Raw genomic sequence first — 21,699 nt, forward strand, 5'->3', positions numbered from 1 at the left:
GAGAGAGCACCTAAGAGAGGATCTTCTCTGGTCACCATCATGGCTCTGACCCCCATGATAGTATCATGTATATATATACATACACACATACATATATATATATATATATGTATGTATATATATATATATATATTGCATTTTTATTCATTGCTTAAACATTTACCAATTATATTTTAGTCTAGTGTACTGCACTTGGTCTGTGAGTTTGATAACCACAAGGAGGTATCAGATCATAACTCTCTTTTATACTTTACCTCTTGTGTTGTATTCTAGCTCCATGACTGAAAGAAGTATCCATGGTTTTCCCATAGCTTTCTTTAATTAAGATAGGGAATAGTTATATTTTTAAATAACTGGTTTTAAAAGGTAAAACAGAAACTATCTGAACTCTTATACAGTGAAGAAAAGGATAGACGTAGGAAAATCTTTAAAAAAAGTGTAAATCAAGAGTTACAGGAAAATCACACATCTTATCCTATGCCAATTCACTTTCCCATCACCAAACTTGTTTCTGTAAGCAACCATTCATCTTTCCAATATCCTCAGAGGTGATATATTGAGGTTCTGATTGGGATATGTTGGGAATCCCATCTAAAGTTTCAATTTGACTCGAAAGTGGCAAAATTGAACCTGAAGGGTGAGTCTTGTCTTTCCAGACCTCAAAACTTCCTAGCTTTGCTAAGACCTCTGCTGCAATGAGAGTTTCAGAAGATAGGATATGTTTCAGGAAGGTAACTGGAAGAAAAACACATTGTAGTTAACTGTTATTGAAGGATTATGCTTCTGTGCATTTATAGCCTCCCGTAATGCATTCATTGCTTTACAAGGCACATTAAGCACTAAGACCAGGTGGAAGCCTCAAGGAATTCAGAATCTGTGAGACAGAACAACAGGTAACAATAAAAACATCAGGCTCAACAGAACCTCCTGCTTCCACACTCAGCATCAGAAGACAGGCAGTCATTTTTGTGATGCCCCTTAGGTTTTGAATTCTTTGTTTCCTCATATCCCAGTTGACTAGCTGGGTGGGAGCTGTAGAAGATAAAGTTTATTATCCTGCCATGGAACATTAAATAATAGCCCACAAATAATGGAAGTGACAACAACAGAGTCTTCCTAGATTTATTCATTAGCATTTTGCAAACTCATAAAAATCAATAATATATGAAACTGACTGAATCAGGAGATAGAAAACTATGTCTCTCAAAATTAGAGGCTCATAAGATTTTTAGCAAAATTTCTCCTAGCTAATCAAGCAGTTATAATGATTCTTCAAAATATAATCCTTGTGAATATTTTGTCTTGAAACTGTGAATCTATACCTTAAAAATATGTTCATAGCTTTTTGGTCTCCCTTCTGTGAACCCCTTGAGATTCAGTTTTAAATTGTGGGTGTTATTTGCCTCTCTTGGCTCATTTGTCTCCAACCCAGTCTAAGAAATGAAAATTCTGAAGATTATTCAAGCCTGGGTTTTTATTCAAAATCACCATGATAACAAAACAAAAGGCAAAGTAAACATTTCTTTTAGACAGAATGGAATATTGAGGCATCAATATCAGCCATGTTTCTGAGTAGGTTACAAATTATAACCTTCCCATCCATTTTCCATTCTCCTCCTAGAACACTTTTGAATCTAAGTTTCTGTTTCAGGAATGGAAGTGTAGACTTAATCAATCTCTCTCTGTGTTTATATATAACTGGCAATAATCATAAAGTCAGACAGAAGCCAAGTCAAAGAAGGGCCAAATCTGTGGCTAAGCCTGGCACCTCAGCCCCTGCACCCATTTTAACTCTGTAACTCTTTTTCTTCTTGACTTTCAGGCCATGTCATAGTTAGTATTAGTTTTCATCCATGTTTTTTTCTGTCTGAGACTTGTACTAAATCTTTTGGCAGTGGTTAGGTACCTGTCACATGAACTCAGAAAGTAGTATCATTTCCATTAAAAAAAGTGATCCAAGAAATATAAATTAATGAAAATTACTTTAAGGAATTTTTTTAAATTTCACCTGATCACATATAGTCCAAGGTAGATTCCTTAAGCTTCCTATGTGGATATTTACTCTCAGACATTTTGGTGAAAAGGAAATAGACTGCCTTGGTGATTTGGTATGGAAGGCTATTCAATCCTAGTCTGAAATTATAGTATATATATATATATATATATATATATATGCATATATATATATATATGAATATATTCTTCTCTGAACAAAGATGTGTCAGCTTGCCCATGATCTGAGGGCCTGCAGGCTTGTGCAGATAGTACTTAAGGAACTGTTCTAACTCAATTTTGAGTTTTTTCCTGGCAGATTAAAAAGAGCAAGAATAGAAACTGATTTCATAAATATCATACCCACAAAAAATAAAAATCCATGCATCAATTTCATTTCTTCACATAAAAATGAAGACTTGATTTCTTTCTAGAATCTTTTCTCTTGAATTTACCTCATTTAAGGAGCTTTCAAGTCTTCAGAGATAGATGGATATTCTATTATCATATAAAAATAACTACAACTGTATTAAAATTACTCCCATATGGCTGGTCAGAATAAAAAAAACCTTAAAATAATTTGCCTTATTTTACCTCTTTTCTATCACTTTTTAAAGGGAATGATATCTCCTTTTTGAATTCATGTGGCAGGTAATTTCTACCAAAACATTTAGTACAGGTTCAGATCTTGGACAAAAAAATAAGAACTCCAAAAAAGCAAAACCTGAATGGAAATCAATATCCTAATGAAATCCTTTTAGGGAAAATTATATCAGAATGATAGAAAAATAATTATATTACATTTTATAATCTTATACATTCTTCTTAGAAAATAAAAGTTAAAGAAAAGATAAATTAATAATCCCATGTTTCCTTCAATATCATAACAGTTGAACAAACCAAGTTAAAATGTTATAATTTCATAAATCTCCTAAAAGAAATACTTAGGCCTACTTAAACCTACTAAAGGCAGTCTCTATAGATAAACTAAGTCAGGTTAGAGCTTAAACTACATTTAGAGAATTCTCTCTAGTTTGAATAAAAGAGCAGAGATTTATATATTGCTAAGGAATTGAGAGACTTGAGAATTTTCTTTGGTCACCTTGTATTGGAGGATTTTTTAAGGTCTTTACGAAATTTTTACATGCCATGTATTTCTCATGGGATTGGTTTCAACAAATCTCAATAATTTCCTAACTAGGAGAAATGATGCTAACTTTTCCAAAAATAAGAATTAATGAAAATAAATCAAGAATAAAAAATTTGTCATTACAAATTTATTTTCAAATATATATATATATATATATATAGATATATATCACTTCTATTCTACCTAGTGATACAGGGCTTCTAACAAATAATTTAAGAGAGAGAGAGAGAGAGAGAGAGAGAGAGAGAGAGAGAGAGAGAGAGAGAGAGAGAGAGGAAGAGATGGGGGAAAAGTACAGTTCAGCAAAACTAACTAATAAATCAAATTGAGTCTGGTAGGGATGCTGTGTTCCATAGCCATAATCACCATCTTCTGCAAAGAAGATCCCTATTTTAGGGATCATATTTTGCCATTATAAAAGAGAATATCATTTTAAAAAGTCTTGTTTTAAGGTAGAAAATATTCTTTTTAGTAATAATTTATAAAAGAAATAGTTGTAAACATAAATATGGAAGTTTAGAAACATAAAGGATTTCTTGAAATGACTTTCTCTTTCCTCTTTTCATGAGTCCTGCTCCTACTTCTGCCTTTGTCTTATTTCCTCCGGCAAAAGATTTCAGTTCCTTTACTTTTCCATTAATAAGATGTAGTGATGAGAATGGTCAATTGCATCCTAAGTGTGAATATTCTTAAATTTGAAAAAAATGAAGAATAGCTAAGCTATTTTGGCTTGGCATCACCACATGTGAAAAGTAATTCATTTTAAAATGTGCTGTGATCTTGTAAGATTCAATAAAAGCAATACTCTCTGCATTTGATTTCCTTTTCTCATGATGTGCAATGTCTATAGTAATGCCTCTGGCACAGATTCATCTCTTCCCTGGTGTCCTCACTTTGAAATAAAAAATAAAATCATTCTGTCTTCCGATTTAAACTCCATAAGCCAAGGAGTATGCTTAAGAGAAGAACATCATCTTATGATTTTGTTCTTAGGTTTCAGTAAAGGATCTCCCTATCTGGGTTCTTTTTAGCTTCATTAAAGTTTTCTCTGTTGTTTTTATTAACGTTGATGAACTTGTGTCATCTGAGTTTAGGGAAAATTCATACTCCCCAGAAAAAGCAAACTGAGACCAAGGAAACAACTATAAGATTATATAAATATAGAAACAGAATGTATTTTACCTACTTCCTTATTATTATTTTTTTTTTAATTTGTCAAGGCAATGGGGTTAAGTGGCTTACCCAAGGCCACACAGCTAGGTAATTATTAATTGTCTGCGGTTGGATTTGAACCCAGGTACTCCTGACTCCAAGGCCAAGGTCCTACTTCCTTATTTTAACAACCGAATGAACTTTAATGATTCTATCTTAAAGAAGGAGGACTGCATTATCTTAAAGATTTACTGCTAACTTGATATTCTGATAATATTAACCTTAGAGAAAAGGATTTCACATTAGAACGAATCGGACCTTTAACTCCTCCAGGGATTCCAATACTTGCATGTTTCCCTCATTTTTTCTGGGAGTTGGGGAGGGTAGTTTGGGAGAAGATGTTGATTTGCTATATATTCTAAGTAATGTAAAAAGCTATAAAAACCCAATCTGTCCCCTAAGAAAATGAAGCTATTATAATCTCAAGTAGTCTTTCTTAGTAAAGTAAGAAATTTCCTTTTCTTTTCTTTTTGTTTTCTGATTTCTCAAATGTTTACCCATGGAGTTGCAGACCTTGGGTGAGATTCTCTCTGATCTTCTTCTGATTCTGGAAAACTCTCACAAAAATGACACCTCTAAACAGATTATGTGTAGTATACCCATTTTCCATTTTTTGTTTGGAAAAACCCTATTCCCTCACACAAAGGAATTCAGATGAGGAATTTTCTTTGCAACATTTACATGTGAGCTAAATGAGAAATATCTCCCCTCTGTGGATCTTAGCATTGCTGATAATGTAAGTCTGATTCTGTTCGTGAAAATGTGTTGTAGCAAGTGGTACTGACCTTTTGTGTTTCTCACAGCAGACACAAACAAATGAGAGTGAATAAATATTCATTTTTTCCCCTGGTCTTTTCTAGAGAAGTTATCATTCACTGGCTTTGTGCTTTTGCTTAACATATTTGCATGGCTTTGTTTACTTTGCCTTGCTTCTAAGGGATTTGTAGGTTTGTATTTAAGTGGTAAGTAGGCAAGACACAAGGTGAATGTACTTTTTTCCTCTGAAGAATTAGTTTTAATCCTGGCAGCAGTGCCATTTCACAAACTGCTCATGCTTCCTCTCAGTCTCCCTAGGTCCAAATCCCAACAGCTGTCACATAATTTGAGCCTCTTTTTTCAAGTATTGAGAGGCCAGAGAGTGATTTTAGAGTGATTTGAAAAGCTTCAGTTGCCTAGCTGCATTCTTTCTGCCTCTTATTAGTGTTACTATATCATGCATAATGAATAATATTATAAATATGCACATGGAAAGTCTTGTAGGAGACCAATGTCACAGCACTTTGTAGTAATGTCTTATGAATTCAACTGTTCTATTTTTGTTTTTGCATTTTTGAACAGTCAACTGGCAATTGTGTACCATAAAACTTGGAATTGAGTTCTGACTCAGTCACTTGTTAGCTAAGTGGCTACAAACTAGTCATTTAAAATCAATGAATCCATATTATTATTTTTTATTTGTTTTGCTTTAAATGTGGATTTTCAGTTTATTAATGCTCTATCTTGCTTCACAGGATTATCAGGAAAGTGCCTTGTAAATTATGAAGCTTTTAAAAAGTTCTCATGTTTTCAAGTTTTTCTTTCTCTCTGGTTAGATAATCATTTCCAGTAACTTATATGTATTTTATATGAAATATATATATATATATATATATTGTTGTGTTCAAATTTTATTTTCTACTTCTTTTACATAAGAAAGAAAATGTACTTAAAATGAATATCAGGGGCGGCTGGGTGGTGCAGTGGATAGATCACTGACCTTGGAGTCAGGAGTATCTGAGTTCAAATCCAGCCTCAGACACTTAATAATTCCCTAGCTGTGTGGCCTTGGGCAAAGCCACTTTACCCCATTGCCTTGAAAAATCTAAAAAAAAAATAAAATAAAATGAATATCAGAGATTTGAATTAGGTATATAAATTTTGTGGCAATAAAGAACATTAAACTCTTAGGTTATTATTCAGGGGGTTGGAAACTCATTTCTAAGAAATCTTTAAGACTTTTAGGAATGGAAATCTTTCCCCAAAATTAGGTCAATATATGATTCATTGAAGTTTTGAGAGGCGTTTATTATTAGGCTCAGGATTACTTTAAAATAAAATTACAATAGAACACTAGCCCTGGAGTCAGGAGGACCTGAGTTCAAATTCAATTTCAGATATTTAATAATTACCTAGCTGTGTGGTCTTGGGCAAGTCACTTAACCTCATTGCCTTACAAAAACCTAAATAAAATAAAATAAAAATAAAAGGAAAAAAAACTGATGAAAATATAACTATATTTAAAATTTAATGCTAATCAATAGTAGGATGCAGGAATTGGAAGGGATCTTAGTTTGGCCACTCTACTCTTTAAATAACCACTGTGAGAATGGGAAACTTAGGTTCATGTTTATAAGAAAAAAATCATTTATTTTTAAGGTCTGAATTTCTTAACATTATTCAGTCAAAAATGTAATCATGAAATAGTACAAGCTTATAGCCTAAGTAAGAGAACACAATTGAATTCATACTAGGAGAGGTCATTTTCCTATGTATTTTCAATTGCTCCCTTATACTGTAAACAAAAGACAACCAGAGAATTTAAAGACACACAAATATAATATTGATATTTAAGAGAATTATATTAATGTATAAATATATATTCATATTTAAGAGAAATAATTCACTTGACAAATGTTTTCTTTAATAATTTTTTTTAAAAGCAAAGGAAAATAAGTCAGAACTATTTTATTTCAGGTGATTTGTTTCTCTCAGCTCTCCCACAGTGTGTCCATGATGAAAATATAGTCACACATCTCTGTCCATTTAAAAGTCATCTCTTCTTGTCTTAAAGAAGGAACTGTGGATATGGTAGACATTTCCTGCTGGGGTTGATCACCACCTTTCTCATCTCTTTGTGTAACTGCTCTCAATTTATCAACTTACATCATTCATTTGGATAAAGGACAGATACTGCGTTAGTTTCCTTTCCTAACAACCTGGAACTAAAATTCCCCAAATTTTTGTTATCATTCAAGGCTTAAGTGGCTTGCCCAAAGCCACACAACTAGGTAATTATTAAGTATCTGAGGCTGGATTTGAACTGAGGTCCTCCTGACTCCAGGGCCAGTGCTCAATCCACTGGGCAACCTAGTTTCCCCTCAAATATTTTTGATAAAAATAACAAAGATGATTAGAAACCTTGAAATGAAAGTATAGCAGTTGAGAGAAATGTTGTAAGGGGAATACATCTAAACAATTGAAGAGAGACTAAAAATTAGGAAGGGCATACATATAAGAGGTGGGAAAAGAAAAAAAAAATTCCAGGAGAAAATGTCTGCAAATGCCTGAATATTATTATTTTTGTTTTGTTTTGTTGGGTTTCAGAGAAGAAAAGAGAGGGAAAATATGATAAACATTTAATTTAAACATGAATTTTATCAATGAAACCAAAAAAATTAATTCTAATTTTATATTAATTGTTTATAAAAATAGGGAAGGTGTTATCCTAATAAACTTCTTTTAACATATAGCTTTGATATTTAAAACATAGATAATAGAAAAAGAAAAATCAATATTTTAAATAAATAAAAATACTTTGCATAAGAATCAGGTTGGATTTTTATAATAAATAATAAGTTGTTACAGTATTAGGGAAACAATAAACTTAATAGACAATATGATAAATGATGAAAATGTCATCAATTGATTCAGAAAAGGTTTTTAAGAAATATGGTATCCCTTTATCTAGATAATGAGAAAATATTAATAACATAAAAATTAATATGCTATTTCTTTTTTCTTTTCTTTTTTTTTTGTTTTTTGCAAGGCAATGGGGTTAAGTGGCTTGCCCAAGATCACACAGCTAGGTAATTATTAAGTGTCTGAGGCCAGATTTGACCTCAAGTTCTCCTGACTCCAGGGCCAGTGTTCTATCCACTGAGTTACCTACCGACTCCCTTATGCTATTTCTTAATGAGACAAACTACCTTTTTTTAAAAAGGGTGAACTCTCTTAGTAATGGTCAAATATCATGTTTTCTATTTCTAGTGAGATCAGAGGTAAAGTAAGAAAGTCCATTCTTTTTTATTGATTTTTGAATTTTACAATTTTTTCCTCCAATCTTGCTTCCCTCCCCCCCACCCACCACAGAGGGCAGTCTGATAGACTTTACACTGTTTCCATGTTATACATTGATCAAAATTGAATGTGTTGAGAGAGAAATCATATCTTTAAGGAAAAATAAAATAAATAGCAAAATTACATAATAAGATACCTTTTTTTAAAACAATTAAAGGTAATAGTCTTTGGTCTTTGTTCAAACTCCACAATTCTTTCTCTGGATACAGATGGTATTCTCTATTGCAGATATCTCAAATTGTGCCTGATTCTTGTACCAATGGAATGAGCAAGTCCATTAAGTTTGATCATCACCCCCATCTTTCTGTTAGGGTGTACAAAGTTCTTCTGGTTCTGCTCATCTCACTCAGCATCAGTTCATGAAAATCCTTCCAGGCCCCTCTGAATTCCACCCCTCCTGGTTTCTAGTAGAATAATAATAGTGTTCCATAACAGACATATACCAGAGTTAGTTCACCATTCCCCAATTGATGGATAGAATGCCCATTCTTACAACAATTATAGACATAGTTCCAAGAAAAAAATGGCAATGGAAATGACAAGAAAATAGATATTGAGTGAATATGTAAAGCAAAGAGGAAGTAATTATCACTTTTTATTTATGGCATGCTAACTTAAAGAACCTCATAGATTAAAATAAAATTAATTACAATAATTTCAATGAAAATATAAACAATAAAATGAAATTTTAGTATTTTATTAATGAAATTTAACCCAAATGTGATAAATGTCTTTTCAATATAACTTTAGTCTATATAATAGCAGAGTTCTGCTATTAAGACACATAAGAATTATATTAATAGAAATATAAAACATTTTTACAGAGAAAAACAGAGCTAAATAATTATGTAGATGTTAACTAATCATATTTGAACAATCCCAATATAATAAAAAAATCATAATTATCAAACTTGTAGAGGATTTTTTGAGAACCAGAAAAATAAATGGAATTCATCTGAACAAAAAGTCAACAACTGTAAAGTAAATAATGGAAATGTGTAGGAAAGGTTGAGAACTAGTAATACCACATCTCAAGTTCCATTATGAAACAGTAATGATTACAACTTTTGATACTAACTAAAAGCAAGGGGGGAAATGATCAGGGGAACAAATTAGATGCAGAAAACTGAGAGAGGAATATAATGACTGAGAGTATTAGATACTTCAGGGATGCCAATAGTTGGCATGAGGAACCATTATTTACAACTCTTTTGGAAAATCTGGAAAACAATGTGATAGAAATAGATATCCACAGGCACCTACTATATATATATATATATATATATATATATATATATATATATATATATATATATGTATGTAAAAGCATATTTGAGGAAACTTTCATAATGAGGAATAAAGAAAGAGTTCTTGACTATAAAAGTGATTCTAAGAAATATCAGTGATTAAGTGGGCAATTTTGAATCCATAAAATTGAAAAATACATATCTAAGATAAACTAATTCATTTAGAATTAGAAAGAAAATAGGCAACCAATCTATGCCTCAGAAGGAGTAGTTAGAAATGTTATCACTTTTGAACCTTAGAAAGTTTTGGAAGGAAAGGACCATCTCTTCTTTTATTTAGAAGAGTAATTTCTACTTTTTATTATATCAGTGTGCATTATTTTCATACATAAAGATGATGCTAATATGATATGGTTTCTCTAAATTTTATTGGTTTATATTGTTTCTAGTAGTAATGAACATGTCTATTCTCTTACCTTTTTTTAACAATATCATTTATTAGGGTAAAATTTAGATAAATAGTGCAGTCTCTAGTAATCCAGGGTTCTGCTTTATATGATTTTAATTGATTTATCTAAATTTTAAGCCTTATATTAACTAGTCACCTATGACTCATATGGAGGTAATTGCTCACAGTGGTCTTTAATTAATTGGAATACTTGTAACAGGCATCAGCAAGGAAGTTTAATAGGCAAATTTTTCAAGTGGTTTAAAAAAACAATTATGATTATATATAATTAATATAAGTATATTATTTTATATATAATTATTATGTATTTTATAATTATAATTAATAATTGATTTTATAATTAATATATAATTAATAATTGATTAAGCTCTATGTATTTGAAACTATTGAATCAATTGTTTAAGATAAAATTATTTGTTGTTATTGCTTAGCTTCATCATTTCAATGACATGGCTTCTTTAGTAACTAGCATATTTCAAAAACTAGCAAGCAGGAGACTATAAAATTGTAAAAGAAAGTGACATTAAAATATATGTGATGGTGCTGAATGCCATAAAATATTTTATTGACACTTCTGAGAAAAACCTGAAAATTCACTTGTAACTGAGCTACATATGAGTAATATAGTCATTTCTAATTCAATAGTAAAATGTTTATAGCACCTTACTAACACATACACCCAGTGCCCTCTTTAAGGGCATGAAAGGATTTTATTTTTAAAAATCTGTTAGTTCTGTTTCTTTGTTCCTTTCTAACTATAAACCCTATTTGACCTACTTTTCTTATTGCAAGTAATCTATCTTATTATACATTGGCTGATGCACTATGCACCATCAATTATTAAGGTCAAAATTTTCATGAAATATAATATGTGGGTCATATTATCCAAACATAAAAACAAGTCTTAGGCATTCATTTATTCTTGGCTCTGTTATCCATATGAAGGACAAATTTCATTCTGTAGCTGTACATGTACTTTCAAAATGCATTATTTATATACTTATTGCTCTAAAATACTTATGGATATGGGCAAACAATTTTTTGTTTATATGGTTCAGAGAGAAGTAAACATATCTTTTATTAATGTTGTAATAATTCACCAAACTGTTAATTTATCTTTCCTAAGATGTTCATTTGGCACATAACAGCTGTCAAGATATTTATTTCCTCTATCAAGATTTTTTTAAAGCATATAATATATAAAATATGTAAAAACGGTAGTTTGAGAACAAAATATGTAACATTTTTCTTTTTCTATTTTTTTTACAAATCCTGATGAATATATTTTTATGTATAAGCACCTAGAAAGATGATAAATGCACAAATTATTGCTTTGGAGAAATCTGCTTCTATTCATTGGAATATTCTAAGATTGAAACCTGTGTTTATGTTTTTCCTACTAATTTGTATAACAATATCTATCAACATCATAAAATCTGAGAAACAGAATTTACTGCCTAGTCTGGAACAAACCTTCCTTGATATTTAAAATAGTATTTTTTGTTTGTTTTTAGCACCATGTTTAGTAGCCAACTTTTTATTCTTTTGGTTTATATTTTAAGACATTCTGCATGCTAAAATTAAAATGTCTTGCTTATTTCTGCATTTATTGCTTCACTGCATTTTTTTAACTGAGGTTAAATAATTGTAGTCACCATTTCAATGTAGCATTAAGCAATTTTATGGTTTTCTGTGTGAGATGAAAGAGTGAGTGAAATAGTTTTAATATAATCCAGAGACAGTACTGATTAAGTCATAAATGAGAAACAATGTCCATCCTTTTTAGCTCCTAACTCAGGTAGAAGACTCAAGCAACCAAGACTGAAGCAGTCAGTGGTCATTTCAAAATGTCCTCAGCTACCATTGTCTATTTAGTAAAGACTAAAGTGTTGGATCACTTTCTCCCCAGGTTCTGGGAGACCGATGGGCCAACATATGTAGATGGACAGAAGATCGCTGGGTTCTTCTACAAGATATTCTTCTCAAATGGCAACGATTTACCAAAGAACAGGTGAGTCATATAGGAAAGGGTATGTTAAAAACAAGTATACCTTGTAATTTTCTAGTCAACTTGTGGTGAATATCCTAACTTACAAAAGCATTTTTTCCTCCACAGTGCCAGTTTGATACGTGGCTTTCTGAAAAAGAAAATGCAGTAAACAATATTCATACCACAGGCTTTAAGGATCAGAATGAAATGTTATCTAGTCTTCGGAAGCTGGCTGTACGTATCTCTCATTTTTTGTCTTTTGTTAAAAACAATAATCCTTTTTTAGCAGTCATTTCTGATCTAACTCTGTTCTTAAACCAGATGTTTCAGTTCCAAATTGCCACATAGTTTTGTTTACAAATATTCATAAAATATGTAGTTTCACTTTTTTATATATTATGGAAGAAACAAATACATCAAGATCTTCAGTTATTTTTGTTCAATTTAATTCAGTATAAGAAACTAAGAATACAAATGGCATTTCTGACCTCAAAGAACTTACATATTTCTGGGAGTGAATGCTATATGTATAAAGGGCTTCATTTGCATGCATGCATATAAAATACATATTATATATTTTGCTATCCAGTCATTCCAGTCTTTCTGACACCATTTGAAGTTTTTCTTAGCAAAGATAATGGAATTGGTTACCATTTCCCTTTCCAGCATTTTGTCCATATAGGAGATAGAGGCAAACAGAGTTAAGTGACTCAACCAGGATCATATAGTTAGTGAGTATCCAAGACCAGATTTTAATTTGGGAGTCTAGAGCTGGTGTTCTGCCCACTCTATCACCTAGCTACCACTACAACATGGACAGGAATATTTAAATGTGCATTCATGGTACTGTGTGATTATATATAAGCATTCATAAATATGAAAAGATATTTACATATTTCTATGGACTATATATATATGTGTATATATACACATATATATATAAATATAAAATCTAGAGTATGAGGAAGTAGGTACTCTAAAGTATATAGAATTAAATCATAAAATATGTAAAGATATCCAAAGTAATTTCAAGTGGGAGAGAACATGAACAGTTAGGAGCAATCAAGAAAGATTTAACTTTGGAGATAGCACCTGACTTCTGCTTTGAAGGAAGTTAGGGATTTTCAATGGATTAAGTGTGAAAAGGATGCATGCTGAATATGAGGAACCATTTATAAAATGGCATAAAGTTGGGGCAAAATCATAGTGCTTGTTGTTAGAGAGAAACCTAACACCTGTTCAAATTTAATTTGGGATGAAATGAGACACTGACAAGCTCTTAACTTCCCTGGATGCAGCTCCATAAGGAAATGTTTATTAGTAAAGAAATGTCCCCAGAAATCCACCAAATCAGAGGGACCTAGGCTCATCTGGGGGGAACATCTATTCCCTTAGGATAAAAAGGGAAAATATTAGAAAACTACTTCATGAGAGATAATGACCAATCAAATCCCAGGGACAGTTTTGTGGCCTTTTAGGGAAATCAAATCTTTACTTGGGTAGATATGGTGTCTAACTGTCCCTTTTGAAAACTATGCTGCACAGTTGGTACATCATAAAACCTCTCATTGCTTCCTACAAATTTTCTAAAACTAAAACTTGTAGGATTAGTTCTATTCTGCATTAGCAGAGAGAGTTTTCTCAAGAGAAGGGTTGTTTTTCAAAAATATTTCAAACAAATCAGAGATGCAGCTACCTCCCCAAAATAATAGTATTGTGGTATGCTTATATACAGTGAACTTTCACTTATAACTAATGATAAGTATATTTTAACATCACTTATGTGCCCAGCAGTTTGCTATGTACTTTAGGAAAAATAAGGAAAATATCAAATAGCCTTTAATCTGTTGTATCCAACATTATGATTATGTTTGAATGATTAGGGGCATATTACAATAGTTCTTGGTCCCAAGGACTTTTGGTGCAATTCAAAAAGCCACAGGAGCCAATTAGAGAATAAAAAATTGAAAGGATGAAGAAATGTAAAGCAAATTCTTGAAATAAGATTCCAGAAAATAGAAAGATTACTGAGGGTGGGATACCTGAGAAAGGTATCAAATAAGTGAAACTTGATCATAGTGTTAAAGGATACATAGATTTGAATAAAAAAAATCAAGGATTTAAGAAACCAAGTTTACTTTCAAATTTTTTGTAGGATTTCGATTTGAATGAAATGCACATGAAAACATAATATAGCTATATTAAGCAAGTAATTTTTAAAGTTTTAGATTATTCCTCATATTTATCAATAATGCAAATGAACTTAACTCATTTATTTTCCTTTTTTCACATGTAGAAATCCCATAGCAATGATAGATCTCGGTTTCTAGTCTTTATTGTTATGTTCTAATTCATAGCCAATTTGTGTTGCAATTTTCCAATGCATAGGTGCGAATAAATGAATGAATGAATGAATGAAGTATTTGAATACTTAATCTGTACAGAGCAGTTTTACAGGGGAGTACTTGGAGAAGTATAGCTGTGCCTCACCTCAGATTGCACAATCTCTCATAAACTGAAAACAATAGCTTGTACCTGTGCTTTTTTTATTAGATTCATTCAGTGCAAATCCCAACTGATTCTGTTTAGGTCTCCTCAATTGTGGACCCGACCAAGACTGGTCAATGTGCTAAATACTAGGTGCAAAAATGGATTAGATAGTCTCTGGTCTCAAAGAGCTCCCATTTTAAGGGAAGAGGGAAAAAAACACATGTAAGCTGTAAAGGTCTCATAATCTTTGGGGTGCACCAGAAAAGAAGATATTAATGCCTTTTCTTTAATGTTATTTCTAATGATAAAATCATATGAGTTTCTGATGTTGTATTATTTTACCCTTGACACTAGGATGCTTTACTAGTCTAAGAGTTCTTGGGTTCAAGAACCTGGTCTGTCTCCATTGAGAGATTATAGGAGACAGTAGTTAAGATGATGATGGTTTGACCTTCCTGGCTCTCATGGGCTTGGTGATTCAGCTATGTTGGCCTGCCTACCCTGGTTGATGATTGGTAGGGATGATGAACCCTTGTTGACTGGAGCTGCTACCAGACAATGGCTATGAGCATCTAACAGTGAGGTGAGGCAGAGGAGGCATAGCTGTGCCTCATCTCTGATTGTAAAATCCCTCACAAACTGGGTATAGCTCCACTTCTCTGCCTCACCCCACTCCATGTCCCCAAGGTTCCTACTTGTATTCTCCAGGTAATTGGAATAGACCAGCAGCTATTGCTAATAGTAATGTGACGTTTGATTCCTTCTCAACAAATATTTCTCTGTTTAATGATTTCTATGAGGGCTGTGGCTGTAATTAGTTTAGGTGTCCTGGAGGATGCTACACTGTCAAGGCTCTTGGGCTTAGATCCCTGTCCTTTCTCCATCAGGGGGAAAGAATAATCAAGGTTCTGTCTATGAGGAACCCAGAGTTTAGAAATTTTCAGCAACTTGTCCAAAACAACTAAAGTTAAAGTCAACTCTGAAAACCTTTCAAGCACATTGTTTTTAGGCATTGCTTATCTATGATAATTATATTATTAAGTGAATCTTAACTTTTCCCTCCATTTTGCATTTAGAGATTATAACTACTATAACTCTTTTTTAAGTCCTCTTTTTTATTTTTTGAGCTTTATGTCATAAAAATCGATATTTTTGAAACAATTGAACAGATAAATCACAGGGTGATATTTGTATCCCAATTAGAGTGACTCCAAATTAGAAAAATCAGAATATTTTGGTGTATTGGAAGTATGAAAAAATAAGGTATTTGAGACCATAAAAAATCATGATCACGTGTTAAATATAGAAAAACCACGAGGTAGCAAATAGAGCACTAGACCTGGAGTCAATAAGAGCTGATTTCAAATGTGGCCTTAAATATGAGCTCAGCTATTCTTATAAAAACTTTGGGAGATAAGGGCTATAGTTATCCATATTTTGCATATGAACAAATGGAAGCAGAAATTAAATGACATTGCCCACAATGAGTGTATTGGATATGTATTATTTTCATATTTATATGGCATGTATTATGTGCCAATACTGTACTAAACAACTTTTAAATATTTTCTTGTTTTATCCACACAATAATCCTGGGAAGTAGATGGTGATATTATTCTCATTTTACAATTCAAGAAACAAAAGCTAGCAGATGTAAAGGTTAAACAGCTTAACTAAGGTCACATAGCTAGTAAGTGTTAGAGGACTTCCTGACTCCAGGTTCAATGCTCTATATTCTAATACTCAATATCTAGCTGCTTCACCAATAAAATCGGATTCATAACAAAATAATGCTTGCTTCTAACACTATCCTAAGATTATTGCATTATTACATGTGAACAAGTGACTGTTTTAATTCATTTGCCTTTTCTTTAGCAGAGATAATAGTATTTCACGAGAATGAATCTATAAATTTCTCATTGAGTTTAATTCAGGTAATTTGCTTACATGAATAAGAAATTTGATATAATGATAGATGATCTGATTGCCCAAGACTATGAAACCATGGAACATTTAAAATAGCTTATCCAAATCTCTCATCTTAGAGTGATAAGACTGAAATTAATAGAGCTTAAATATGTTGTCCAAGGTCAAAGAAGTAATAAGTGGCCTAATTAGGATTGGATTCTAAGACCTCTGACCTTAAATTCAGTCCTTGCTCAACAGGTGGTTGATCACATTAATAATTAAATTAAACATTAATTCATATATTTATGCAATGTTAAAATTAACTCAATTAGATGTATGTGCATATGCCTTTGAAATAATGTAGAATGTAAATTAGCAACTATTCTCTCCTTTCAGACTATGATGCATGACATAATACTGTATGAAGGGCAATTTTCAATTGTGATAAATGTGATAATGTAAATTATACTCCTAGCAGGGCAAGTCTAGGATAGTCTTATTGTTATAGAAGCTAATCTTAAGAAATGATCACAGGGCAGCTAGGTGGCACAGTGGATAGAGCACTGATCCAGGAGTCAGGAGGACTTGAGATCAAATTCAAGCTCAGACACTTAATAATTGCCTAGCTGTGTGACCTTAAGAAACTCACTTAATCCCATTGCCTTAAATAAATAATTTTTTAAAAAGTTTATGGGAAAAAAAGAAATGATCACTAAGAATTTGGTCCCAACTGTCTTCTTTTATACCAACTAATGTACCATATTTTTACATTTTTGCTTTCAAAACTCTATTATAATTTTTTCTCCATCTGCCAAGTTCTTTCCTCAACATTATATATGAAGAAGCATAAATCAAAGGAAATTTTCTCTGATCAATGACAATTGTGGTTGAAAGAAGGTCCTAACCATTTTCCCATGCAAGTTAGCTAGACTCTTTTCTTCAATTATGGCAGATGTCACAAGATTGTCAAACCACCTTCTCTACTCCTTTTATTTGGTTGTGTCAAACTCTTCATGATCCCATGTATTGTTTTAGCAAAAATGCTGGAATGGTTTCCCATTTCCTTCTCTAGCCCAATTTGCAAATGAGAACACTGAGACAAAAAAGGTTCAGTGACCTGCTCAGGGTCCTACAGCTAGGAAGCGTCTGAAGTTGAGATTTGAACTCAAGAAGATGAATCTCCCTGATTCCAGGTCCAGCATTCTATCCACCATGTATCTTCCTGACTCCATATCTCACACTCTACTCATTGTACCATAGACCTCTGCCCCTAATGTCATTCCCATGGATATGAGTAAGGCTAAAAGTGTTATTGTATTCTTGTTCAACAGATGATGGCTAGATGGCTAGATGAAATTTGTTCAACTATTGAATATCTCACAAATGTCTCATTTTATCCCATCATTGAGCCAGAACTAACAGAATGGGATCTGTCCCTAATACAAACTATTTATCAAGTTCCAAGAATTTGAGTTGCTCTTGCCTCCTATTTGAATAGTCTGACAATATTTGTTATAATAATAAAGTCTCTCTGAGTAGGAGGGAGCATTACAGATCATATAATATATTCTAACTCATACCAGAAACATAAATTGCCTTCTATAACCTTCCTGAAATGTAACTACCCAGATGCTATTGAAAAGACTTCTAGTATTTTAAAATTAACTTTTTTTGTTTCTTTTATGGCAAAACAAAAACGAACAAGAAATTTTAACTTTCATCGAACTTTTGTTTTATTTGTTTCCAATATGCTCTGCCCTGTTAGATCAAGCAGAATGCTCCTTTCTACATGAGAACTTCATAGTGTTCTGAAAACAAAAACTCTATCTTCCCTATAATTTATATTCTACTTGGTAAATCTCCCTATTTTTTTTAATTTTCCCATCAAATGATTTATAGTCTTCCTACTATCCAGACAAGATCACAGACCTAAATATAACATAGGCATTTCATCTATTAATGTTTTTTCCATAGTAAAGTTTGAATCATTCCAGTTCCCAAAATCAAAGTATTAAGTTGGTTGCAATAGGATATAGTATGATGGGATTAATATATCCCTCCTCTGAGTAGTGAATAGTGAATTTCAACACAATCATAATAATATTGCTTTTACTTTTTTGACTTCCATTTCATTATCATGACCTTCGAGTTATCAGAATTCAGTAGCTATACTTGTTAAGGGGCTAATGATGACAATTATGATATTGGTAGCAATAACTGACATTGATGACATCCTTAACGGTTTGCAAAGTTCTTAGCCAAGATTTTTGTCTAATTTTTATCCACACAATGTTATACATGCTACATAAAAACTAGTTTTCATTTTACAAATGAGAATATGGAAGAGAAGTTTGGTGACTTGTCCGTGGTCATATATCATTTGTTCAAAATGGGACTTTAACCCACAGTTTTTCTGATTCCTAATTTAATGCTCCTAATTGCAGCATATCATGAAAAAGATGCTGTCTGGGGGTAGTTAGGTGTTTTAGTGGATAGAGCACTGGGAGTCAGGAGGATCTGACTTCAAATCTATACTCAGACAATAATTAGTGTGACTTTGGGCAAGTCACTTGCAAAGCCTTGCAAAGAAACAAAAAAAAAAAAAAGAGAAACTGGCTGGAAAAAAAATCTTGTATAATCCAAGAGAATAACTGGAATTTCATGTAAGAAGTTTGAGCCATAATATATGCTCATTCTAACACTGAATTACAAGACTTTCAGGTCATGAGAGCTGATATTAGATTGAAGAAAACATTTCTGTCAAATATTCACTATATGAAAATCATTTAACTCTCAGTGTCCCAATATCAAATATTAGATTTCTTCACCCAGAATTTTATACTTAGGCCAGAAATGCCAGATTATTCCAAAAGTAGAATGCCTTACAAAGGCATTTTCAAGAAAAATCAGTATACCTTGTTGGGGATGTTGTCCCAAGTGCCTTCCAATTTTGTTATTATTTGAATATAAATATATAAAAGTTACTCTAAAGCAAAATAATTCTTAAGTGCAAAGGAGAACCAGAAAGTGTTACATAAAGACTAATGAAACAGTAAATGAATGAATAGAAAAAAGTATTTGTTAAATGTTTTATATCTATATATATGCACATATATATGTACATATATACACATATAATACATAACATAATGCTAAGCACTAGAGATACAAAGAGAAAGTTAAAACTTCACAGAAAGAGCTGATTCTATTAGAGGAGAGAACACATATGGGAAGTTTAATCTTCAAGTCAGATAGAAAGTCCTATGGCCCTTATACTGTAGCAGTAATGAAAATAGAAAAAAAAAAACCATTCTTAGTAATCTCCACTAATCACACCCTTTCCATTCTTAAAGTTTTGCCATTAATTTTGAATTAAAGAACATTAATGACAAGAACTTTCTTTTCTGGGCCATCATTGGCTATGGTTACTGAAGAAGAACTATGCCTACTGATGACATTAAGCCAATATTTGGAGGTAGTGGTGGTTTTACTCATATGGATCTTGCTGTATCCTATCTTTTCCTTAGGGGAACTTGCTTTTTTTTAACTAGGCTGGGTCAGCTGCCCCACTGATGGGAGTAGTTTCTATCCTCTTCTCTAGAATAGTTGCTTCTCTGGATGATGGCTGAAAAGAATGAGCTAGAAACAGAGAAAAGAGGAAGAATTCTTTTAAGAGGCAGAATTTGATTAAGCTTTCAGAGATGGATAGGAATTCATTAAGTTTCTATTAGTGTGGGAGTGAATTTGAGTTTCATGAGCTGATCTTTTTTGGGGGGAGGGATATTTTATTTTGTTACAAGTAAATGATGGAATAGGAATGTTTGGTGAGAAATGCAAAGTTTGGAAGATAGGTAATTTAGTTTGTGGGAAATATAGCATTCTTGGAAGGTAATAGTGTGAAGTAAACCCAGAAAGCCTATAGGACATGTAGCTAAGATAATTGTTTCAATAGTTCACAGAGGAATTCTATGGAATTTCTGACTATCCCTCCTTCACCTAGGGAAAATTCAAAGCAAAATGTAATTGTCTGAAGCCTTCAATTAGAGAGAGTTTAAACCAGATCTTGACTATATGAATAAATCCAATAAACACTGAATTTATGGTCATTTTAATATAAAGAGATGAATTAAAAAATTACACAGACCTCTTATGAAAAGAACTTTGGAAGTGGGGGGACGGTCAAAATTTCCTTCGGGGAAAAAAAACGTTTGTCATCTAACTTATTTTGGGTTTAAATTTTTATTTACCATCTTTTATTACGTTTTCCACAGTCTGGAGAGTATTCTTCACTTTGAAAATTGAATCTAGAAAAAAAAAACATGAGTTATACTTTGTACTCTCAATCAGCTGTTATCAACTTTCATCCACCTCATACGCTGAACCTGTGTCTTCTTTATGCTTCTTATTTTCATATGTTTAAAAGGTCCTTTACCTTGCCCTTAAAATTTGTTTTCAGTTGGAGTTCATTCTATGTTTTTAGCTTTAATGATTCTGTCTCACCAAACTATGAATTTTTTTAAATTGTTTAGGTATCTGCTTTTCCTTTCACTTTCTATACTTGTCTTTAAAAGAAAAAAACAAACAAACATGAATTTGTTGAGCACTTTATTCAAAAAGTTTTCCTATTCATTCATTATTAGGATTATTAATTGCAAGATTCAATTTTTTTTCACTGAACCTATGATTTCATTGTCTAGAATGTGGAGTTCTAAATGATAACAATCCAAATAAACCATACAAATTAGCATTTCCTTTGTAACTTGTAGTCTTAGAATACTATCTTAAACACTGAGTTTATATTTAATATTTTATTTTTCCACAAATACACATAAATAATTTTAATATTTTTAATTGAGTTCCAAATTCCAAAAAATGGCAAGAAAAATAAAGTTTGCCTAGCTGTCTGACCTTGGGCAAGTCACTTAACCCCATTGCCTTAAAATAAAAAAAAAATTAAAAAAAGGAAAATAGAGTTAAAAATACTTTGACCTGCATTTAGATTCCATCAGTTCTTTCTCTTAAGTTGGATAGCATTTTTTATAAGTGTCTCATAATTGTCTTGGATCATTATATTACTGAGCATAGCTAACTCATTCATAGTTGATCATTATGCAATATTTCTGTT

At 32.0% G+C, this 21,699-nt stretch overlaps 1 protein-coding gene across 1 annotated transcript in view; it reads left to right on the top strand.

Annotated features, from left to right (window-relative positions):
- Positions 1-21,699, top strand: part of DMD (dystrophin) — a 2,282,785-nt gene that overhangs the window by 703,215 nt on the left and 1,557,871 nt on the right. The window contains exons 15-16 of the mRNA XM_074220296.1: positions 12,096-12,197; positions 12,303-12,410. Coding sequence (XP_074076397.1) covers positions 12,096-12,197; positions 12,303-12,410 — 210 coding nt within the window. The remainder of the gene's footprint in view (positions 1-12,095; positions 12,198-12,302; positions 12,411-21,699) is intronic.

Source organism: Macrotis lagotis, chromosome 1 (assembly GCF_037893015.1).
Source record: "Macrotis lagotis isolate mMagLag1 chromosome 1, bilby.v1.9.chrom.fasta, whole genome shotgun sequence".
In the NCBI taxonomy this organism is placed as follows: domain Eukaryota; kingdom Metazoa; phylum Chordata; class Mammalia; order Peramelemorphia; family Peramelidae; genus Macrotis; species Macrotis lagotis.